The following is a 22,818-nucleotide window of genomic DNA, read 5'->3' on the forward strand; positions in this document are numbered from 1 at the left end:
GCTAGTTTTCGTTGCTATGCGAAGACGCTGGTAAGGTGGATGTCTTGCAGAAAGACGTGGTATACTTGCAGAGCAAAGCATCCTTGCTTGAAGACGGGTCGTGCCTTCCAGATTGCAGATGCGCATTGCCGATCACTTCTCAGATCCATCACGGCTCTTGTCGACACGAGGGCAGTCGAGGACTCCCGCAACAGAACATACCGGCGTATGCTTCTGGTCTTGTTGCGTAAAGCATAAGCCCAATTGGGGGGGAGGGGGGCGCGGCACGACCCGTTTAGGTGGTCCACCTCAGAATCAGAGTGAAGACCATGCCATGTAGACGGAGACCTATTCTGATCGCCAGGCGAACAGTCCACAGCACACGGACAAGGTCATGTGCGTGCACGTCATCATCGGAATGAAGATGGCACAGCTGAATGATTGCGTTCCTCTCGTCCTGTAGAGGTGGCTCAAAGCTGCATGACTAGGGTTGACAAATGAGCGTCTTTCTCGATCGTGACGGGCAATTCGAGTCGAGCAAGTCTAACCTTTGGGCCTTGAAAACGGCCGCACTGCATAATATCGTCTTTCGCCATGCTTGGTGCTAGGCTGTGCCAAGCAAAGTGCTGTTATCTTGTCCTCATCAATGTCCCACACCGCGGCGTGTGGACGTACTGTACGCGCAACACTTGTCCTGACAGCGCACATGGCTGAAATGAAAGCAAAAGCAGAGCAGAAAGCGGAAAATTTTCTGCCCAGCCTCCACGGCTAGCTGCATTGGCGGTGCTGTCAAGCGTCTTGCAAATTCATGCCACTACCCGTCGCCTGTATCACTCGCTGCCCAATGATTGGGCGAAAAGAATCCGTCGGCTGCTGATACCTGGGGCCGATGATCATTAGCTTGATAACCGTTGTGCTCAGGAGAAGGAAGCATCGATGCCCAGTTGAATGCCAGCCAGTGACGAGAGACTCTAATTGAGCGTCCGAGGTGCCATGGGCGAATGATAATTCCAGGTGAAATTGCACCATGGCCTAGGACTTACCATGGTTTTAGTTCTTGGCTGAGTAGATTGCGAGAGGGCCTCAGATGTTTCGGATGAAGCACGGCGGTTTGGCTCCAGCTAAAAATACCACGCTCGACCAAGACACATCTCGTCATGTGTGCGGCAGATGGCTGAAATAGTCTCAATTCATGGACTGCCGGCTTCGGTTGGCACACATTTCACTCTGACACATAGCTCTGAGTCGACACAGTCAACGGTTCAAGACTCTGCCAGTGTGCAGACAAGCAATAACATGTTGGCTTCTCAACACCAGGTCCGTCCCCTGTGCGACGTTACCAGCCATCTTTGTCTTTTCTAGAGAAGACCCTACAAGTACTTGCATAGACGTAATCAACGGAGTAATCGGAGTTCCGAAAGGAAGCCTCAAGATATTGAATTGATGAAGCCCGGGAAGATGCCTAAGTTCGAGGTTTGGGGTGCTTTTGGTTGGCGTACGAAATCAGCGGCAGGCTGCGAGAGCGGTGGAGGGCGGCAGCCCCTGGCCATCAGATACGGTGGGTAGTGATCTAGTTGGAAGACAGACTCGGTCCGGGGCTGGCATCGAGAGCGTATAAAAGGACTGTGCGGTCGTGTTACACGAGTGGGAGGGACCTTGCAGGTTGCGAGCACTGGCTGTGGACTTGTGTATTCGTCTGAACATAGTTGACGAGGGTCTTTACGATCGTCGACGATATATGAGCGATGGCGCAGAGTGCATCAAACCAATAGACATTAGATGAATCTTGATAACTGGGTTTTGGAAACGCCTGACAATATGGATGAAATGACGGTTATTTCCGCAGCGGCCCCACCACACCCGGGGAGATCCTGTCGTTACTGCGCGCGATCCATGTTGATCGTCCTCTCTCTCGCAGGTCGAGGTTGCAATGCTGCTGGATGCAACCTTCCATGGTATAAACAGAAGTACTTCCAGCGAAACATCTTCCGAAGGTTGGATCATTTCGTCCTCGGCTTTTGGTCAACATTATCCGGAGGAGGCGGCCACCCCCGGGCCGTGGGCTGTGACAGTAGCATCCGGCAGGCAGTCAGAGAAGCCATGTCATGCAGTCTGTGCTGCAGCTCATCAACCCCTGTTTAACACGAGCGGTGGACGGGGAGGAATCCGGGTGTCGTCGAGGTATGATAAACGGCTGCCGGCCTCAGCCATGAGCCCCTTGCATCAATCATCCGTCTTCCATTTGTTCCATCCGGCTTCTGGGGCTGGCTCGTCTCCGAACTATATGCCAGAGGACGTCATGAGTTGATTACACCGCCATTTTGCTATCATAACGGCTATTCTTGGTAGATGGTAGGCGATCAGGTCAGTCGAGAGTGAAAAGTTTGCCGTTCAGGGCTGGGAAGTTTATTGTTGAGAAGTCCAGAAGGCACATTGCAGCAGGCGCATCTTTGATTGTGCGAGGCGGCGAGCTGGCAATGGTTTTGTGGTTGCTTTAGGGTGCGCCACAGGATACGTACCAATATTGTTGAGGACATGCAGCACCAACTCGACACTTATAACTTTCCTACATCTACTATCCCACTGATAGTGCAGAATATTTATGCAGTTTTTATAAGTTTATCTGAACATAACTGCGTGTTTAATTTGCTTTGTAAGTTAAGTGAAAAGACGGGCGTGTAAAATCACAAAAGATGTCATGTACGATCTTAATCGAAAAGTTAACTCGAACTAAGCTGAAACTACGGAGAGTTGAACAGCCAGTCGAACTGAGAATATGATAGTGAGTAAAATCAATAGCAGAGTGCTTGTATTTATGCTGTTGAATTGCGCATATGAAGCGATGCCGGCCAGTTTAATTACATAGAGCTCGTTGGTCCTTATGAGATGGGATTTACTAATCACACCCTATTCGGCTACATTACAAGCTCATTTCAGTGATGGAGATGCGAAAATACCATAAATCATTGTTGATGCGGGACTAAAGTCAGCTAGTGGGTTTTCTTGTTCATCCAGAACGTTAGTCTAATAGAGCTGTCGAGGGATCCGTAGCATAGACGCATTGCGCCGTCTTGCTCAACTCTGTGAAAGCGGGAAATGAGAATTAAGAAGTTATTTGGTCTCTCTCAGGAACCTAGACTAAGGTTTTGTATCTCAGTAAGCCAGTATAGCCCGGTCTGTACCAACCATTTCACCATGTATTCAAACAATTTAGTAAGGTGAACCATAATGTTCGTGATTGCCGCTTCCCAGCTATATTGTGGCACGCCGATACAAGGTTTTGGGTTTGCTTGATTGATTGACTGGCAACAGTACCGTAGAGCTGGTCAGGTTGTCAACCCAGTGGTGAGGCTGGAGCGAGAATGGACGTGTTTGAAGGCTTGTTCCTGACCTGTTCCTAAAACGATAGGCCAAGGCTCCCGTGCCTTCGGCGTAGGAGATCATTCTATTTGTATTGCCCATAATCGTCAGACAACCCTCGACACCATCTTCGCTCAATCAATCGTGACAAGTTACATATAACGTAAATATGTTGGATATCGAGTATTTGAGAATTTCGCTGACTTCGTCCGAGTCCTGGCGAAACCGTGTTGTTGATCCCTCAATATTGCCCAACTGATATGTGCTTAACTTCGTAATTGGAACTCGGAGACTTTGACGCCCGAACCTAAAAGTAGAGTCGCCTAGCTGCAATGTGTTCCTATAGAGAGACCAGATATTTAACACAAGGCCATGAATGTGCACATATTAAAGCTGGCACACCAATACTATAAACCTACAATACATAATTATTGTGGGCAAGTGTGGCCTCAGGTATGGAGGGGTACGAGGTAGGCAGGCACGGATTGTGGTATTTAGGGACCCCCGGGGGCAATTTGGGATTGTTCCCCGGCGCACCTTCATAGAACCAATGCAGCCTCTGATACTCGGAATCCGACAATTATCCTGAGTTCGTGTCTGTATCTAAGTAGCAATGAATATCTTGAAGAGTCCAATTGCTAGACGCAAACTATAATACTGTAGGCTTTTGTTTTCTTTTCTTTCTTCTGAAATCATTGCCAATTAAAGTGGTTTCAAGAGATATGGAATTGATAAGACTAAAAATTAGCGGCAAGGTTTTGTTGATCCATTATTCGACTCCTTTGTGCTCTGCGAGGTCTGCAAGGATGCACCCGGTGGAATGGCACGAGAGCTATTGGGCGTATTGTGTGCAAATAGTGTTGCATTTGAACCAGAATGTCTGTCCAACCAAAAGATTAAGTGAATGAAGGTGGCCATAGGGGCCTTAATACAAAATGATATGCCTCTTAGCTGCCTATTTGAGGGCTGGTGATGTCCGAGCATACGAGAGATACTGATACATATATCAGAGGTGTTATTCCTGAAGGTCCAACAAAACCGTATAGGGATACTTCTATCCAGCTGTGGCTTTGTTTGTTACCCTGCTGACTGCCTTGAAAGGTTGATCAATTTGACAGTAAACATTGTTCAAATAATTCCTTTGTCTTCGAATGACAGTCCGTAATATAATTGATGTGAAATGACAGAACTGTTTCTTTTCTTTTCTATTTTCGACCTTTTTTGCGTCGGCCCCATAAACTTCAATTGTTTTGGTGGAAAGTTGTGCGCTTTACCGGTGGTAATAGGGCTACTGTAATATTATAACAGAGGACTGGTAGCACGCAGTCCACTGGCGGAGCCCTAGTTACTCCGGGGTAATGTACACTGGTTAGATAGGTGGCATTCCGCCGCTGCACCTGACGTAACTTAACGTAGCTCAATAAACAACACAATCCTCCATGATATTACGAGAATGTATTGTGAGGTTCGGCCGCAGATCAAGATTACAACTGTTGGATGAGAGGTGACGCAAATGCCGGGATGATCTTGAGCATTTATACAAGATTGGATAGGTTTATCAGTTGAATACAGGGTCGAAGGTGTTACTGAACTTTTTGCAAGCTATAACAAAGGATAGAATCAAATGCGGTACTGGAGAAACCAGGATTCTAGAAGAGCGCAATAGGCAATAACAGCCTTGTAAGTATTCAACGACAGCGTACGTACTGTATCCGAGCTGATAGTGCGGCTGATCGGTATGGCTGAAGTTACTGGAAGGTCCGGTCAAGTGGCTGTGGGAGTGAAGAAACTCTAAATCAGCCGTCTAGCACCAAAGATCCAGGAAAAGGGGCTGCAGTCCAACATGTGACGCATAAGCACTATAGACATCAAAGAATCTGGAGAAAAGGATCAGCTAGGCGCTATCAAAGATAATCAGGTCAAACAATGGTAAGTACCTTGCAGAGATGTTGATGTATATCAATCCATCTTCACGCGTGGCACTCATCCTGATTCTGCAGCTCCATCGAATTAGCCTCCATACTCGTGCTCGGCTCTATAACCCCCGACTCTTTCCTGGACGTCTCCTCATCATTCCCCTTCTGCAACCCCGGCAGGGCCGGGCACTTAACAAAAGCCATCAGAATTAGCATAAACCCCGAAAGCGCGGTCCCAAACTTGATGACGACCCTAAATGACTCCAACACAGCACACCCTTAACCAACAAAGCCTTCGGGCTCCTAGGGGACAGCTTCCTGAGTACCGCAATCGCCTCCGTGATGTGCACATCCTCTTCCAGGTGCAACTTACTCAATGTATTCTGCAGTTGATAAGTGAAGATGCTTGTCATGATAGCCGCGCTGAGACAGTTGCCGCCGAAGTGGAGCAGCATGTTAAGCAGGACGGCGTGGGATTTGTCGCAAGGGTGCAGGGCGCGCTGAAAACTGTTGTTGAGGCCTGGCATGAGAAAGCTGAAACCGAAACTTGGTACTACGATCAGTATGACCATCAATAATATGCTGGTCCATGTCTCCCAGAGTCGCGATGAACCAGCGGAGGAGGTTGGCCCAGCGGTATTGCCCGGTCCGGCGGATGATGACACCGGCGATGATTTGGGCGGGGACCAGGGCGCCTGTGTTGTCCAGGAGCATCATACCTACGCGTAAGGGAGTGCAGCTATGGACGCCTTCATAAACAAGGACAATACTGTGTTTGGGATTTGGGCTAGTTGCTTGCATCGGCTATGTACATTAAAGTGCCCAGGCCATGTAGAGACAGGATCCCTGTAAGCAGTGGGGATCTGACTTAAAGCATCGTCCAGATCAAAACCCGCAGAAAGGTACCCCAACACGCAGACTCTGGTATCGTAGCTGCTATAGTTAGAGGGGCTCAAATCGTAGGGTCCTACGCGATGTTATTTGACCGATCGTGGGTGAGATTTAGGCTGGGGGATTCCACAACGGGACGACTTTTAATTACTCCTAGTAGATTGGGAGACGATTCTGCTGCGTTTCGCAATAAAGAGTGCTCGAAAGAGATTATTTAAGAATTGGGCGGAATCTCCATATGCAGATTGCAGAAGCTGAGCACTCCCCGTTCGACCAATTCACGATCCAGCGAAATATGCGCGACTTGGAGGTCTTTCAATCAACACTTATTAATCCGAAACCGTCAGTCAGCTTCGCAGAAAAGAAGTGCCATTTTCCGCACGTTTCGAGCTTGAGAAGTGGCTTTAAGGAATGGCTTGCAGGTGGCATCGGACCCAGCATAGTTTTAAGATGCCATCTACCTCGCGCTGTCTTGTATGCTCGCTCACGAACTTTACATCTCCTGTCAACAATATTTGCTGCATTCAGCGGAGGTAGATGATGAAGTTGATATGGAAAACGGTTAGAGAGCAACTCAACTGCCCAGGTTTCCCCCCGGCGGTCTTGACTGTGGGCTGGCTTACACACATGCGTATGCCGCCGTAAGAATCATAGGCAAGCCCAGCATCTCTCTAGGCCATCTTCACTTTTGCCTTTCCAAGTACTCTTTTCGACCGCGACCCTTCTTCCTTGTGGGGTCTCATTCGTACCCAAACATACACTCCATCCTGCGCGACCCTGAGGTAATCCACATCTCGCCTCTAGCCGAGATGTTATTCACCGTGCTCCTCTACGAACTCCTCCTCGCGCTCGTCAAGCTCATCCACCGCACCTTCTTTCGCGTCTCCTATACCAAACTCATCCGAGGCAAATACATCAAAGACCAGGAACGCAAGCCCGTGGCCGCAAACTCCTGAGTTCCAAGTCTGCCATCGTCTCCTTCATCGCCGTTGCCCTTCTCGGTCAAGAATACAGCACTCGGCATTTTGGCACCATAGGCTGACTTGCAATCTGGCTCTACGCGGTCCCCGAAATGATATCCTTCGCGGTCGTTGCTGTCCTTCAATTCGCCTGTGCCTCACAGACATGCCGTAGGACCGCATCTTTCTACGTCAAGAATTGGAAGAGATACTCCCTTATTGTATCGGCTGTCGTCTTCTTGGCCGCTGGCTTTATCGGGTACTCAAGTACGAGGCAATACAAAACGGAGCGCCAGGGCCTGTCGTCGTGAACAACACCGACGAAGTTGACATTGTTCTCACCAAGAATGTGGCCCACGAGCTCCGCGACGTGTTTATGTGGTTCCATTCTCCGGATCAAGAAGGTTTGGAATCAAATACTGTGGTTTTGGCCATCAAGACTATGATTTGAGAATATTGAGGGCCCTGCCGCGTTTGGATGATATTTGCTGCATAGTTGGGGTTGTTTGAGTTCCAAAGTCGTACTTGAACCATTTTCGCTATTGCTGTTGTGGATCAGTCTGATTGGGATCTGGGAGCTGTGATTCTCGCCGCTTTGGAGAGAGGGGGTTAGGTTGTGGAGTCAGTGGTAGCTGGCGTGGAGGCGCATGTGTACAGGTATACTTATCAGCTTTGCTATTCTGCTGCACTCCATTTAGAACCGTGGAATTTTGAATGAATGATAAGAAAATAAAACATTTAGCTTCCTACCTTGCTGGGGACACAGCTTCATGAATCGACCGTTGTCGGTCAATGCTGTGAAAATATTAGCGGCTCAAGCACCGTCAGCAACATTCATCAACCTTCGTGTCACAGTACCCAAATGGCGAACTCTGATGGGTTGTGCGCAAGCCCAGGCTAATGTCAACTATTGAGTAGCCTTGTTGATGATATCAAGCGAGACCAGGCTGGCTGGGACCCTTCGAGTTCAGGGTTCCTCTGTGCCACCTAGCGAAGTGTAGACACCGGTCAGATGCCCTCCAAGTGCCGCGAGACCCATCATGCCGGGTTGAGGCAGAGAGCAACAGCGCAATACATCCGATCATTGGTCGGCCGCGTTGTCCGGCAGCCTCTTCGGGGTTTGTGGGGAACCAGCATAGTGAGTGAAACAAGCGCGGCGTGGGCGATGAGGTCATGGGCGGCAATGGGAACAGAATCTTGATTCCTTCCCGACTTCGTTCAAAATGCGTTTTAAAAGATAAAGAACACTCAGCCCGTTTGCTTTGCGAAACCCCAGAACGCTCTTCCCGCCCGTGGTTCCATCCGTCATCATGCTCATGCTTGTTGGCCACGTTTGCTGCAGGTACTACCTCTAGCAAAATGGTCACATCCTGTTTGCAATGTCCATGTGCAGCAGCAAGAATTCCATGGTGTCGGCTCCATTCGATCATGCCCTACGTGCATCCCTCCCCAATGCAGCAGCAAGTCGATCACCAAGGGCTGCGAGCCCGATGATTTGATCGATGCGATTGAACGAAAAAGCTTAGCTGTTTGTCGGTGTAGCGACCTGCGGAGCTGAGTTCCGGGGGAGCTTCGATCTTCCTAAACTTGCGAGCGCCTGGGGGACGGTTTGAAGTAAAATTTTGAAGAGCTTGAAGTTTGGCAACAATATATAGATGCGCAAGTAAGTTTGCCCTTAATTAGTGACACCTCGTGGTCTGTATCGAGATCTTGCCTAGGTGAGCCTCGCGCAAGGTATGCACACTTGACCACGTAAAGAACGATCTGCAAAATGGGCTGCGAACATGCCGGCGATCAAACCATGGCGGCAGTGAGAAGGAGTCGAAGGTCCTGGTGACGGGCTCCGTTCCTACTTGGCAAGCAACATCGACTCGATCACGATCTCCAACTTCATGTGTCTGTATATAGTACGAGAGGAGAAATGTGAATCGAGAGCCCCCCAGCGCATCAATTCCTGGAGTCGCGACCACGGCTGTCATTTCGTCATCCGGACCCCTTCCCGAGAAACTGGGTCAAACTTGCCGAGACGCCGTTTTTCCCGTCAATTTGGGGAGCGCCAAGACGATCTAGGCATCTGGGCATCTGTACTATGGTATCATGGGTAAGTTTTCAATTGTGTGTTTGTATCGTGCTCCACCTAGGCACGAGCCAACTCTTAGCTACCTGGCTTGAAGCGACCTTAACAGCTGTCTTAATCAGATTAAAAGAAAACGTTGTAGTAGTTTGAATTTCGGCTTTCGATTTACCACCGTCGAAATGGAGGGTTCGAATTCGTTAGCGATCTGCTTCTGTAAGGTGTTTAGTCCCTATTGTAGTTGCTACATACGCGATAATTAGGACGCGTTAACAGCAAGTTGGAATCAGAGGTGGAAGTACCTTTTCGTTAGTATGAATAGGCTAGGTAAGAATCGGTAAGAATCAGTATAGCGTTACCTTGGCAGTAGTCCACTGGTACTTGTCAAGGGGGTGAAAACTTTGGCCTGATACCGTAGTACTTTATTGCACAATCCGACAACGTTGCATCTGTGGAGATTCCTGTTATCATTATGATGAAAAAATGAGCTACAAACTGTGGTTCATGTCTGGGCAGCACGCTGATCCGGGAATCAATTATCGAAAGGAGCATGTAAACGTGCTTGGCTTGATTGAGGGGAAGGATTCCGAGCCAGGCTGCCCAAGGCTGTCATGAGGTGCTAATCGTTTGGAACAATCTACGTCACTTCGACCCTACGAAAGGGCTGTATCTGTGGCATTGGACGGGAATTCGTCATCCTCAAATTGGCGAAAGCTCTGCTCCAAGTTGTCTTCTCGTCTCTCTCTTCAGTCCAGTGCGATATATAGACGCCTATCGATCCCCAGCCCAACTCGCGCCACTTTTCAAAATCATCCCAAACTAGCAGGGGCAAGCTTGGAAATCCTGCATCTTGCCTGCATTTGACACGATAAACCTGCATATCGCCAACCCACACACGCACGGGCAAAGCGATTTATTGATAACGCATCGGACCGGACCTACCGAAGCAAATACATACATAGTAATAGCTGCGTTAAACATCCTGAAATCTGCCTATTACCGTACGATACCCCAGCAACCAGTCTCGGAATCGCCATCTGATACCGCAACAAAAGCTACCATTCCACGAGATCGCCTCCAGCTTTGGGACTCTGCAACCCCAGACTCGGCATTTTTGATTCATCTCGACATCTTCGGACCTTGGTACCACCCGCATCCCGCTGAATATCAGCATTCCCCTGCCCACCTGCAACGCCGCATTGTACTATCTTGACTTGACAATTGTCACTCTCGTGTTTCTAAGACGCAATCTCCCCCATCAGATACGCCAGCTTGCGCCACCTAATTTCTACCATATCGCCGTCAGTGCCATCACACGCGGTCTCGTTCGTCATAGTGCAAGTGTTCGCCAAAACCCATTGCGGGTTATCCCTAGCTGGGCCATTCTAGCGCATCACTTTCCGCAAGCCATCCGAAGTGTTCCTGGATACGATTACCCGGAGCCCCAACTTGACGTTATCACCTCCAAGGCACCGCTGGAAGCGACCTGGCATTCTCACAAAGCTAGCAAGCCCATGGTGACATTGGGCATTTGGACAAGATCCAGTCGCCGCCACCGGACACTTCACATCCCCATGCCATCACCTCATCTCGCACCACTGTGCTGAAATCCCTCCCGGTGCTGCCCTATCTCCCCTCCACACCCATTCGCGTGGTCCGATTCAAGCGACATGTGAACATATACCGTATCGCCAACCTGCACTGAAGGGCACCCAGAACACCCTCCCAGACGCAAGGACAAACGACCGAAGCCAATTAGGGTCCTAGCCGCGCTCGATAGCTGCCGGCGCCAACCTTGTTGCACTGCGACCGAATTCTGCGTTGGCGCATCACCCCTCGCACCAGGCCAGGATAGCTGCAGTCTGAGCTCCCCGACTACACTGACCTACCCCCTTTGGATTCATCTGGACTTACTATCCTGGACTTCCAGGCTGTTTGGGCGGCGGATTGCTGTGCGCTCGCAACCTTGGCAGCTCAGACCCTCGTTTCCTCAGGTCGAGATCCCGGGCTCGCAACGGAGCTAGTCGTGCTGGAGCTCTTGGGTTAAAAAGATCGAGGCTCGCATCGCATCTCCACCTCCACCCCATCTTCCCACCAGCTGAACAACAGGTTTTGTGTCTTTGTCAATTAAGTGGTTGCTCAGTCACTTTACCAAACCCATCAACAAGCTGTCGACGTCATTCCTCATTTCTTGTGTAACGCGGTATGATAATAAGAAGCAATTGAGATCGGCGACACCCTTGACCGGCAATCAACTCGCAACCCACTTATACCTTAGTTTCACGGCTAGGGTCGATCAGAAGCGACGACCTTTAATTGCGGTCTTTGCTCCTGAAATACCGGCACATCGAATCCCCTGACATTCTAGCCTTTCTTCCATTTCACCCTTCGAGAACATATTTCTGGGCACGAGAAAATACTCATTCTACCGTCATATGCTGAGCAAACCAACCCAAATTCTCCCCCCAAACTACCAAAGCACCTCCGATGCGCACACCATTAGTAGTCTTTTCTCGACGGCAGCCGCTTACAATGAATGTCGACACACATCTTGCAACAATGGGGTACTCCGACGGATACTATACAGAGTCTCCGACTCTACACAACGGCGACTTCGCCATGCAGAAGTACCTTCTGCTACAGAGTCAGCACGAGGAGCTGCGGCAACACATGCACGAACTCTGCCCAACTTATTCATCTGCTACAACAGGCACTTCGCCTTCACTCTCGCCGACGCGATCCATCAGCTTCTCTCCCACATCTAGCAAACACACATCACCCTCGCGATCCCGAAACCACAAGCGATCGTCAGGTGGCCACTCTTCCGCATCGCGGTCGGGTTCCCAAGGTTACTCGGTCGCCAATTCATTGGACACCGTCCTCGATGAAGACATCGTGATGGAGATGGCGGTCGACGAGCAGAAGCTATGCGATGTCAATGAGGGCATCAAGCGGGCGCTTACAGAACTGCTCAATTGTGAGACTGTTCGTAAAGATCGGACGATGCGCACATGGGTCCAATCACGCCTGATGGACACCGAGCGCGAACTGAGAATAGGTCGACGGAGGAGGAGTAATGGGAGTATCGACTAGAAATCGAGACGGACTATCATTCCCACTATCAAGGATAACCCCGAAAGAGGGAGGGTGGAAGATGCGGAGGTGGTCGAGGACGGAAAATCGCGCAAGGACGAATGCTATGTACGGTGTTAAAACGGCGCTCAACTGGGAGCATGTTGGGGATATGAGGCTTGATTATCTGCTTCTTGTGTCTACATCACGGAGTCCGGGGTTGGGGTGTGCATTTGCATTCCACGGTGGAATTTCAACAAATATGCATCAAGACAAAAGGCACACACAGGACAGATGTGTAAGCGGTGGAGGATTGATACCATGCGATGCGTAGTACTAAAGATATAGACCGACCTTAATCATTATCACTGTCTTAGGCAATACTATCTGGCACATACGCCGTGATCAGAAACTACTAAACCTCTGATACGAATTAGAGTGTGCCAATCACAGCACAAGCAAACAAAGGGCCGCACAACAAAGGGTTGCATGACAGCAGCAGCTCGCGACCATTCGAAGCGCTGAATTGGTGAATGGTGTGACTCTCCAAAGTTTCTCTCCAACACCGCCCCATTACGCCTCCACATGTGCCTCCGTGTTGCGATCCGCTTCAATGCGTGATCTCTTTCATTTGGTTCACGGGGTTTCAGTCCCTCAGTTTCCCCACCGCGGCATTTTTCGCCTAAAATCCTGGGGCAGACCTGGACGCCTGACTCCATTCAGGTCTAGCACTTATGAAAATAAAGTGGGTGCCAATTTGTGGCACGCAAGAAATAATGTGGTGACATGAAGCATTTCTTGGTTCCTATTTTTGGGCAGCCCATGCGAGGCCCCCCGTACTCCGTAAAAATTCAAGTTTTGAACCTTATCAACACCTATCGCCGGCAGGGATCTAGACTGTGGATATTCGACTGCCAAGGCAATATCGCAGGTCTGGATTTGCACAGGGCAGCACGGGGCTGGAAGATGTGCTGTGGCTATAGTTCTTCAGGCGCCGCAACTTTGCGCCACAGCTATTATTTCTGGCGTTCAATGCGACCGCGACGAGGCTGAAAACTTGGACCATTCAACCTTCGCAGCCTCATGAATTGACATCGATATCATTTTCCTCAATCGATCTAGTCAACAGCGAGGTTGACACCCAATACCCTCCAAGATGTCAGTCCTCCTCGAAACGAGCGCAGGCGACATTGTCATCGACCTGCTAGTCGACTACGCCCCTAAAGAATGCGAGAACTTCCTCAAGCTCTGCAAGCTGAAATACTACAACTTCTCGCCCATCCACTCCATCCGCCCCTCCTTCTCCTTTCAAACAGGCGACCCCCTCGGCCCCTTCTCCACTGCCTCCGATGGCGGTTCCTCCGTCTGGGGCCTTTTGGCTTCATCAGCGGCGAAACGTACCTTCCCCGCGACCTTCCACCCCAAACTCAAGCACATCGAGCGCGGCACCGTGTCCATGGCCACGGTACCCCATCCGTCGGATCCTGAAGTAAAACTCGCGGGGAGCCAGTTCATCGTTACGCTGGGGGAGAATACTGATTATCTCGATGGCAAGGTGGCGATATTCGGGAAGGTGGTTGAGGGGTTCGATGCGCTCGAGAAGATTGATAAGGCGATTACGGATAAAGATGGCCATCCGCTCGTTGACATGCGCATCAAACACACGATAATCCTCGACGATCCTTATCCAGACCCCCCTTCACTGCGCGAGCCGTCCGCTTCTCCGCCGCCGAGCAAGGCGCAACTTGCAACGGTGCGGATACCGGAAGATGCCGACCTAGACGCCGAAGTAGATGAAGAAGCTGCTGAGAAAAAGCGACGGGAGACGGAAGCGCGGGCGCAAGCTCTGACACTGGAAATGATGGGCGATCTACCATTCGCCGAAGTCAAACCGCCGGAGAACATCCTATTCGTGTGCAAGCTGAACCCCGTCACGACGGACGCCGACCTTGAGCTCATATTCTCGCGCTTCGGAAAGATCCTATCGTGCGAGGTTATCCGGGACAAGAAAACGGGGGATAGTCTACAGTATGCCTTCATCGAGTTTGACGAGAAGGACGGCGCGGAGAAGGCGTATTTCAAGATGCAGGACGTGCTGATTGATGATCGGAGGATCCATGTCGATTTCTCGCAGAGTGTGAGTAAATTGAGTGACGTGTGGCGGAATGGGGAGAATACGAAGAGAAAGCAGGGTGGTGGTGGTGGTGGTGGTGGTGGTGGATGGGGTGGAGTGGAAAATCTGGAGAAGTGGAGGAAGTATCGGGTTGATGGTGGGAGGGCGGAGAGGGATGATGGGTATGGCATGGTGTACGGCGATGAGGAGATGAAGGGGAGACATGCGAGGCAACGTGATAAGGACGGAAGAGGGGATGAGGATGAGCCTCCAAGACGCGATGAATGTGGTCGTGGTGGTAGTGATAGGGGTAGAGGCAGAGGAAGGGCCAGAGGGTTTAACAATCGGGGTGAACGGGGCGGAGGACACAGAGACTGGGAAAGGGAGTCCCGTAGGCGGAGTCGCAGCAGGAGTCGAAGTCCCAGGAGGGAAAAGCCATATGACAGTACCAGGGGTCGAGACCGGTGGGGTAGCGACAATGACCGCCGGCCTCGTCATGATGATAGGGATCGTAGGGATCGTGGCGGTGATAGAGACAGGGGACGTGATAGGCGGTACGATGACTATTGACGACGGTAGTTCATGAACCCCTGAATCAGATGAATATACCCAATTTGCTACTTGCAGCGCAATCCAACAGACGGCTCAGTCCAGGGGCTTCGAGAGTACATTCCAAGTCCTCTCATCTGCCATTTCGTCTTCCTGCTAGTTTCCACGTTTGAATTCTCATGGTCACATATTTCGACTGTCTCTTCGCATCGCGAAAGGGTAGCTTGGGAAGAAACGAGTAAAAGCTTGGACCGCACTTGCACAACACCGAGCGATACAGAGAAACGTACGGAGATCAAGTGTGTTAATCTATGAGACGGATAGGGGTACTGGGCCAGTTGATACTTGGAGCATTAATCAAGCATATTAGCATCGGATGGACGTTCAAGTGAGCACTATAACCAAATAGTACCATAAAAACACACGACCAATTGCCCCTTCCCAACCCTTGATACCAATTCTGCAAACCATACCCTTTCACGCACTGATATCCCCCTTTCCGCCCCTCCTAGTTCCGATGTCTACTCGCTAACAGGCTCCGATATATTCTTGACCTCCTTACCGGCGACTTGCTTCTCCCTCATCTCTAGCGCGCCCGGCTCTGTCGGATCAACACTCAACCGCATCGCCTCACTCACCTCCGTCGCCGGCCCCGTAAACCATTTCCTTGCCCACAGCACCCATGCGCCCGTCGCCCCTACAGCAATAATCCCCACTGCCACGACGGTATAATTGAGCGTCTGGTCCGAGACAGGATTGCTGGTCGGCAGACAGAACACAACGGTGATACACATAATCCACAACACCGCGACCAGGGCCACGATCTTTGAAAAAGGCCCCAGATTAAAGGGGCCCTTCATGGCCGTGAAGTTCTCATGGAAAATAAGACCGATGGCGATGGGTAGGCCGTACGAGATATATAACCCGATGGTGGCTATCGACGTAGCCGCCGAGAAGGCTACACTGCTCCCTAGACTCGGTAAGGCCAGGATGAAAGACAAGGTTGCTGCTAACCACACCGCGCGAATCGGAGATCGGAACCTTGCGTCGACCTGATGGAAAAAGGGATGAATTCCTCCATCCCGCGCGAAAGCAAACATCATGCGGCTGTTGCTCGTCATGGAGAACAATCCGCAATGCCACACGCAGACCATGACCAAGCTGAACAACGCTAGCGCACCATCCTCGCCAAAGACATCAACAAAGATTTGCAGCACGGGCTGGCCATACTCTGAATCGAGCGTCGTGTCGAAGTCCTGGATAGAAAAGAGCAGAGCCATGAGGACGAAAAATCCAAAAAGAGCCGAGAAGCCAACCGATGATACGACGCCGATGGGGGCGGACCAGGAGGCCTTTTTGGTTTCTTCAGATAAGTGCGCCGAGGCGTCGAAGCCGGTGAGCGTGTACTGCGAGAGGAGCGATCCGCATACGACCACGTACCCCGTGCTGGCGCGGACCGACCAGCCTTCACCGTCGATGCCCGTGCCGTCGTAGAACTGGCCAAACACAAAAGAGCCGGGCTGGTGGGTCGGCGCTTGGGCGAGGACGGCGATGCAGAGCGCGGTTACGCCCGCCGAGTGCAGGATGATGGAAGCGTTGTTGAGGAACCGCAGCACGTGGACGCCAAAGCTGTTGACGAGGCCGTGAGACACGAGGACAGCGGCATAGATGCCGATTGTCTTGGCGGAGGTGGCTTCGTAGCCGGCATTTTTCACGGTGGCGGCTGTGGCGATCAGGTTGGCAAGGCCGAAGGAGATGCCGGTCGTGACGGCGACTTGACCCAGGAGGTTGAACCAACCTGTTAGCCAGGCAGCAAAGGGGGAATATTTGGGAGGCGCCAGCAGGGCCGCCCAGAAGTAAGGACCGCCGGAGGTGGGGATGGCGGAGACGATTTCGGCCATGGCGATGGCTACGGTCATGGTGAAGAGAGAGACGACGATCCAGCCAATGGACATTACGGCGGGCCCGCCTGTGTTGAGGCCGTAGCTGAAGAGGGTGGTAATGCCGGTGATGACACTCTGGGCATGGTCAGCTATTCAGTTGGGTTGAGGAGCTCATCGCAACGGGGAATGCTGCAAAGCCAGGGGCATCGTACAATGATGGAGAACGAAACACCAAAGTTATGCGCGAGACCCCAATCGCGCTTCAATTCCTGCTTGTACCCGAATTGCGCCAGGCGATTCTCGTCTGCCTCGGCCACCGTGTTGGAGGTGTGCCGCCGTTCAGCAACTGGAAGTGAATCGGCTGCCATTATTCGCGTATCGTTGAGCCCTCGTGGCGAATGTTGCGAATCCCGATGAGGCCCTCAAAGTCGGTTGCCAATGTTGAAATGTCACGATGCTCCTTGCGCGCCGGCGTCTCACAGCAGCCAGCGGGTTACATCGTTCCCACCCGGCTGGGAACTGCCATTTATCGCTTGCTTCGTTGCTTACTGCCCTGTGAGCTGCGCTGGTAGCTACACGGGTAGCTTCGCTATCTCGTCGTCTCCCTTGCAACAGTCCAATCCCACGCCAACGACAGGCCGTCACCCTCGGAAAGGTTGCATCGTGATTTGCCAACCCCCATGTCAGAGATAGCTGCTGCGGTCTGCAGATAAGGTACCAGCTTGTCGCAGGCATGCATGCGACATGGACTTTGTCTCGGTCAGCCCGAACACCAGTGCCGTTGGATCTGATAGGACGTGGGGTGCAGCTGGGCGTCGTGACCTGCTTTTAAAGTACTTACCTTTAGTTGAGATGAGCAAGGAAAGATGAGTTGCTTCTTACGCCAATCGTTCGAATATGCGTAATGACATCCAAAGATAGCCTGGAGAAAGATTGCGACAATTGGACTAGGATCTGTTGTTATCAGCTTTGCGGGGGGTGTCGTGTGTCAGGAAGCTTGATGGCATTCAAGCCCGTCAGCACGCCTGACACTCACTTTGAACGAGGGGACCTCGGCAACTCTGCGCCGGAACCCATACATTTAAATGACTGCTCTATGGATAGACTAGCTCACTTCCCAGTTGAATCGGCAGGGTAAATATGACACCCACATCGACCTTGAGACTGCATTTACAAGATGTCCAGGTAAACCCGAATCATGAAGAATAGGTCGATGCTCAAACGTGCGGCTGGGGGCTACAACATACTCCACAAAGTGTGCACCGTGCAGGCAGCAGATGGCGGGATCCGTTGGTTTGACGGCTAGAGGTGTACCCTTCCTCAGCCCAAGCTCTCTGGGGCGCTCACCCCAGAATTAATACCCACGATGACTCGCGTACCATCGATCTCATCTCGTGTCACCGTCATATTTCTTTCGAATATTGAAGCAACACGCTGTTATGGAAATCGATAAATTGTTGGATAGCAACTATCTCTTGACTATACATTCCACTAGAGTCGGTATCTCAACTTACCAAGCTTGTCATTTGTCACCCGAGTCAGCACTGTTCAAGTGCCCTTCTATCGTCGGAGAGCCTGTCACGACTGCCAGTGTTCTTGCATTGCAGGCGACACAAGCACCGTGCACTATCAGCCGTGTTGGCAACCTCCGCCTGTGCCGCAATACTCGGGAGCGATTCCCGTGAGAACTCACCTGCCTCTTGGCTTCTTGGCTCCTTGGCTGCTTGGCTCTCTTGGCCCACATAACGTACGTCTTGCTTCTTCAACGTCAGTCTGTCGCCTGTTTCGAACTCTCTCCTTTACATCTCACTCATCTTCAAAACTGAAGCACCCCAACACCATCTTGGTCCACAGAAGGTGACACATGTGACACCTTCAAATGGAACTGTCCTTCCCCCAATTCAGCCTCTTCCCCGCCGAGCTGCGTGTCAAGATATGGCAACACGCGCTTCCGCAACGTACTGTCTATGTCCGTCTTCGCATGAATATGGATGCTTGGAATTGGGCATCTGAGTCAGACTGGTGGGCGCATTACATGCTTAGCAGCGATTACATGTACCCGGAATCGCCTCCACCGGCGCTCTTCTTCGTTAATCACGAGTCCCGTGCGGAAACACGAAAGTTCTATCGGCGCCTGAGTATCGATAGGGAATTGCTGAAACAATACCTCTTCACCGCGACTGACCATGAACAATATGGCGTGAGTGATGACGTGGAAGATACTGCTCTAGAGCGCACGTGCAACGCCGGCAAAACACCTTGGTTCAACGTCGATACCGATGTCTTGGAATGGAAGCAGTCAAGCGCTGGAGCTGCGATAACATTACCAAGTACGGTATGCTGTTCATGGCGACTAGCATGTCGGTGCGGCATGTCGTTGTGCAGTACGATAGAAATCTGATCCAGCTCATCAGCGCTCTGGTATTCGCTGTTCTAGACAGGAGAACTGTCGTGAAGAGCTTGACCATAAAGATGAGAGATGTAATCACCGAAGAAAAGTGGGCGCTGCGGCTGGTTCGATCGCCCGCGAGAAGGCGGGTATTGGAAGTAGGCGACGATGTCGGGGCGGTCCTCAAGGAGTATGGGGCCTGCTTCCTGGGCGGGTTCAAGGAACGTAAAACCGAGCCGGGGACATTGCACCGAGACATGGGACAAAGCTTGGCCGCAACCCGACTCGCCCTCCCTTCCGCTCTCGATATACGAGTAGACACCCGCTGCGCTGTATACAAGGTCCGCAGCGTTGCAGACGCGGCTGGTCCCTACCGTGGCACAGACCGAATGGAGCTTGTTCAGAATTGGCCACGGATGGGGACGAATCCTCTACGCAGAATTTTGGTGCCAGACGACCTTCAGGGCGACCTGATGCTTGTTCTCTTCTCGTTGCAGGGACATGAAGTGCTAGGCGGATCTCTGACTGGTCAACCCAACACGGGCCTTGTGCCATTCCATGGGTTCTGCTTGCCAGAGTATGGGCTTTCGTGAAGATATAGAAGATCCATGGCCTCGCGTATGATACTGCGGAGTATTTTTGCTCTTCATATATCTGAATATAATGCTTCAAAATAACATTATTGTAGATGATAGAAGATCCACAATTTGGTAAGCTCTGCGGATGACTGGGCAACACACAAAGTATAGTTACAAAAGTACCGTATAAGCTCTGGCTAGCGGCCTATACCCCACACAACCACGTTTCTTGAACGCGGGGTGGGCATTGATCACACCAATATGCTGTTGGGGTGTTACATGGAGTCCACATCCGGACGTCATTTCGTCGGGAAGTTGTCCGACGGACAGTCGGACAAGGTGCGGATATAGATAACCCGTAGGACAGCCGACCGTTCGCTACAATTCACTGGAACTTATCTTGCCGACACATTCTCTTTCTGGGTAATAACGCTCGGAATTATATCACGAACTTGGAGGAATTCTTTGCACAATGGCCAAAGCAGCTACAGACATTTCTTCAGGTCCCGACCTAGACAGTTCGATTTCGATTTCAAAAGATGCAGATATTCCCCCAGTATCTACCACACATGTCGAAGATGCGCCGGTCAAGTTTGATGGCCCGCTGAGCCGCGATGTAGACGTCGCTATGGCTTTGTTCGACCACCCGGGCCAGATCCACGGACCACGAGATCCAGTGGAAGAGCGTCGGCTTGTGCGGAAGATTGATTTCATGATCCTACCTTACCTTGCTGTTTGCTATGCGTTCTTCTACATCGATAAGACCACGCTCTCATATGCTGGTATGATGAGGTTTTATTGAGTCAGAATATGGCAATAGCGACGTAATTGACTGAACGCAGCAATCTTTGGTATACGAGAGGATCTTCACTTGAAAGGGGCCGAGTACAACTGGCTGAGTTCCATGTTTTACTTCGGGTTCCTGTTCTGGGCATTCCCCACAAACTTCCTCATGCAAAAGTTTCCTATTGGTACATCCTCACACGTCGCCCAGATGCCACATATCTGCTAATTTGTCCATAGGGAAGTACCTGGGCATTAACATCTTCATGTGGGGTAGGAGCCAGCCACACCTCCCTGAAGTTTATCGTAACTTATGAGCTAACCCATTCCAGGCTTCTTCCTCATGCTCCAAGCAGCAGCCCACAGCTTCGCCAGCCTCATGGCCCTCCGCTTCCTTGCTGGCGCCGCCGAAGCGTGCTCCGACCCGTCATTCATGCTCATCACCAGCATGTGGTACACACGCAAGCAACAGCCCGTTCGCATGGGCCTATGGTACATGGCCAACGGCTTGGGCATCGCCCTTGGCGGCCTCCTCGGCTACGGCATCGGGAATATCAGGGGGTTTCTCCCGTCATGGAAATACGAGTTCCTCATTATTGGTGCACTCTGCTGCATTTGGGGAATCGTGATAGTTCTTTTTCTCCCGGACTCGCCCGTTAGCGCAAAGGCGCTGACCAAAGCGGAGAAACGTATGGCGGTCCAGCGACTACGGGAGAACCAGACTGGTATCGAGAATAAGCACCTCAAGGCCTATCAAGTGCGCGAGGCCTTCCTGGATATCAAGTTATATCTCTTCTTCGTTCTGGGCATCGTATGCAATGTACCCAATGGGGGCATATCCAACTTCGGCACGCTGATCATCAAGGGCTTTGGGTTCAGCACGCTCGTCACGACGTTAATGCAGGTCCCGTATGGGGTGCTCATCGCGATCTGTATTCTGGTCTGCGTATATCTCAACGACAGGTGTGAGAACAAGCGGTGCTTGTTCATTCTCATATTCCTGTGTCCGAACATTGCTGGGGCTTTTGGGTTGCGGTATCTAGATGCGGGGAACCAGGCTGGGAGACTTGTGTCGTATTATCTAACGGGGCCGTATAATGCGGCGTTTGTCATGATTCTTTCGTTGCAGGTCGCCAATACGTCGGGACATACGAAGAAGGTTGTTACAAATGCGGTGTTGTTTCTTGGATATTGCATTGGAAATGTATAACCCTTTTCACGACCTCATCCAAGCTCTCTGACTGACCACTCTTCCAGATCATCGGCCCCTTTTTCTACTTGTCCAATCAAGCTCCGCATTATGAATTGGGAATATGGTCCATCATTTTGTCGCATCTTCTCGAAGCCTGCATCATCGTCACATTCTGGATTATGATGAGTCGCGAGAATCGGCGCCGCGACAAGATCCAGTCTGTTATGGTCGGAGGTCTAGAGGGCAGAGATCTAGATGCCACAGCGTTCTTGGATATGACGGATCGGGAGAATCTAAATTTCAGATACATTTACTGAAGTAGATGTATCATTAAAAACGAGGGAGATATTTACTTGATATATCTAGTGACACAATTGGCTCGATACAGCGAAGAGAGATGAGATTATCCCGGTCTTGGTCACAGTGATCATCGAATGTGAATTTGCGCATGAAATTCTTCATTCTGGTCACCACAGCTCATGATGCAGTGGATAGCTTATTTTGTTCGAGCATGGCATACTTAGGTGTCGATATTGGCTTCGTGATGAGTTGAACCCCCGAGCTATTGGTGACCGACAGGGAAGAAACACATATTCTCAAGGCAATGCAATGCTACCTCTATGCAACTGAGAGACAAGGCTACACAGAAGAACTGGACCAGAAAGCTCTAGACACCAGGGATACTCAGTTTGGGAATTTTTAGGGCTAGATTCTGCTATGCACCGTGCATTTCGCTTCATCCGGCATTTCTCCTCTTATGTCATCTGCCCGCAATACATTACGAAGTTACCCTTATCTCTACGGGGTTTCCCTTTTAGTTTCCTTCTCACGTATATGTCAGTTGATTCTCTTTTCTGGAAAGTGGTCAAATTAATATTAGCTTGGACGTGTGGGCACATAAAGATGGACTAGCTAGACTATTATGGCAATCTGAAGCAACAAGCGGATACTATGGATCCAGTATGGTCACAATTTGAATATTTCTCATACTAGTTATCGGAAGTATTGCAAGCCATGACAAAGCATAGAATCGAATTTGTCTCTGGACAATCCATAATTATCAAGAGAGCAATGGGCCAT

At 50.8% G+C, this 22,818-nt stretch overlaps 8 protein-coding genes across 8 annotated transcripts; 5 read left to right on the plus strand and 3 right to left on the minus strand.

The window, feature by feature from the left end:
- Positions 1-5,309: 5,309 nt before the first annotated feature.
- BCR38DRAFT_482526 (uncharacterized protein) lies at positions 5,310-5,782 on the minus strand (the record flags this gene model as incomplete). Its single annotated transcript, XM_040863516.1, has 2 exons — positions 5,310-5,444; positions 5,582-5,782. 2 exons carry the CDS (start codon positions 5,780-5,782, stop codon positions 5,310-5,312), a joined length of 336 nt encoding a protein of 111 aa, XP_040719340.1.
- A 37-nt stretch (positions 5,783-5,819) lies between these two features.
- On the plus strand, positions 5,820-7,102 carry BCR38DRAFT_482527 (uncharacterized protein; the record flags this gene model as incomplete). Its single annotated transcript, XM_040863517.1, has 2 exons — positions 5,820-5,980; positions 6,733-7,102. The coding sequence occupies 2 exons, from the start codon at positions 5,820-5,822 to the stop codon at positions 7,100-7,102; spliced, it is 531 nt and encodes a 176-aa protein (XP_040719341.1).
- Positions 7,103-7,861: 759 nt separating this feature from the next.
- On the minus strand, positions 7,862-9,013 carry BCR38DRAFT_425168 (uncharacterized protein). Its single transcript, XM_040859703.1, has one exon. It carries the CDS (start codon positions 8,533-8,535, stop codon positions 8,038-8,040), a length of 498 nt encoding a protein of 165 aa, XP_040719342.1. The 5' UTR covers positions 8,536-9,013; the 3' UTR covers positions 7,862-8,037.
- A 2,767-nt stretch (positions 9,014-11,780) lies between these two features.
- On the plus strand, positions 11,781-12,263 carry BCR38DRAFT_322149 (uncharacterized protein; the record flags this gene model as incomplete). Its single annotated transcript, XM_040854778.1, has 1 exon — positions 11,781-12,263. A coding segment is annotated over one exon (483 nt), but the record flags the coding sequence as incomplete, so codon positions are not given.
- A 768-nt stretch (positions 12,264-13,031) lies between these two features.
- On the plus strand, positions 13,032-14,934 carry BCR38DRAFT_387087 (cyclophilin-like domain-containing protein; the record flags this gene model as incomplete). The annotated part of the gene is made up of 2 exons (XM_040857496.1): positions 13,032-14,674; positions 14,738-14,934. The coding sequence occupies exons 1-2, from the start codon at positions 13,408-13,410 to the stop codon at positions 14,932-14,934; spliced, it is 1,464 nt and encodes a 487-aa protein (XP_040719344.1). The 5' UTR covers positions 13,032-13,407.
- A 500-nt stretch (positions 14,935-15,434) lies between these two features.
- Positions 15,435-17,164, minus strand: BCR38DRAFT_335513 (amino acid/polyamine transporter I; the record flags this gene model as incomplete). Its single annotated transcript, XM_040855392.1, has 2 exons — positions 15,435-16,931; positions 17,009-17,164. The coding sequence occupies 2 exons, from the start codon at positions 17,162-17,164 to the stop codon at positions 15,435-15,437; spliced, it is 1,653 nt and encodes a 550-aa protein (XP_040719345.1).
- Positions 17,165-18,675: 1,511 nt separating this feature from the next.
- On the plus strand, positions 18,676-19,778 carry BCR38DRAFT_482531 (uncharacterized protein; the record flags this gene model as incomplete). The annotated part of the gene is made up of 2 exons (XM_040863518.1): positions 18,676-19,131; positions 19,203-19,778. The coding sequence occupies 2 exons, from the start codon at positions 18,676-18,678 to the stop codon at positions 19,776-19,778; spliced, it is 1,032 nt and encodes a 343-aa protein (XP_040719346.1).
- Positions 19,779-20,169: 391 nt separating this feature from the next.
- BCR38DRAFT_521964 (MFS transporter) lies at positions 20,170-22,369 on the plus strand. The gene is made up of 5 exons (XM_040865211.1): positions 20,170-20,545; positions 20,606-20,734; positions 20,787-20,819; positions 20,879-21,750; positions 21,804-22,369. The coding sequence occupies exons 1-5, from the start codon at positions 20,236-20,238 to the stop codon at positions 22,053-22,055; spliced, it is 1,596 nt and encodes a 531-aa protein (XP_040719347.1). The 5' UTR covers positions 20,170-20,235; the 3' UTR covers positions 22,056-22,369.
- The last annotated feature ends 449 nt before the right edge of the window (positions 22,370-22,818 follow it).

Source organism: Pseudomassariella vexata (genome assembly GCF_002105095.1).
Source record: "Pseudomassariella vexata strain CBS 129021 chromosome Unknown BCR38scaffold_3, whole genome shotgun sequence".
Lineage (NCBI taxonomy): Eukaryota > Fungi > Ascomycota > Sordariomycetes > Amphisphaeriales > Pseudomassariaceae > Pseudomassariella > Pseudomassariella vexata.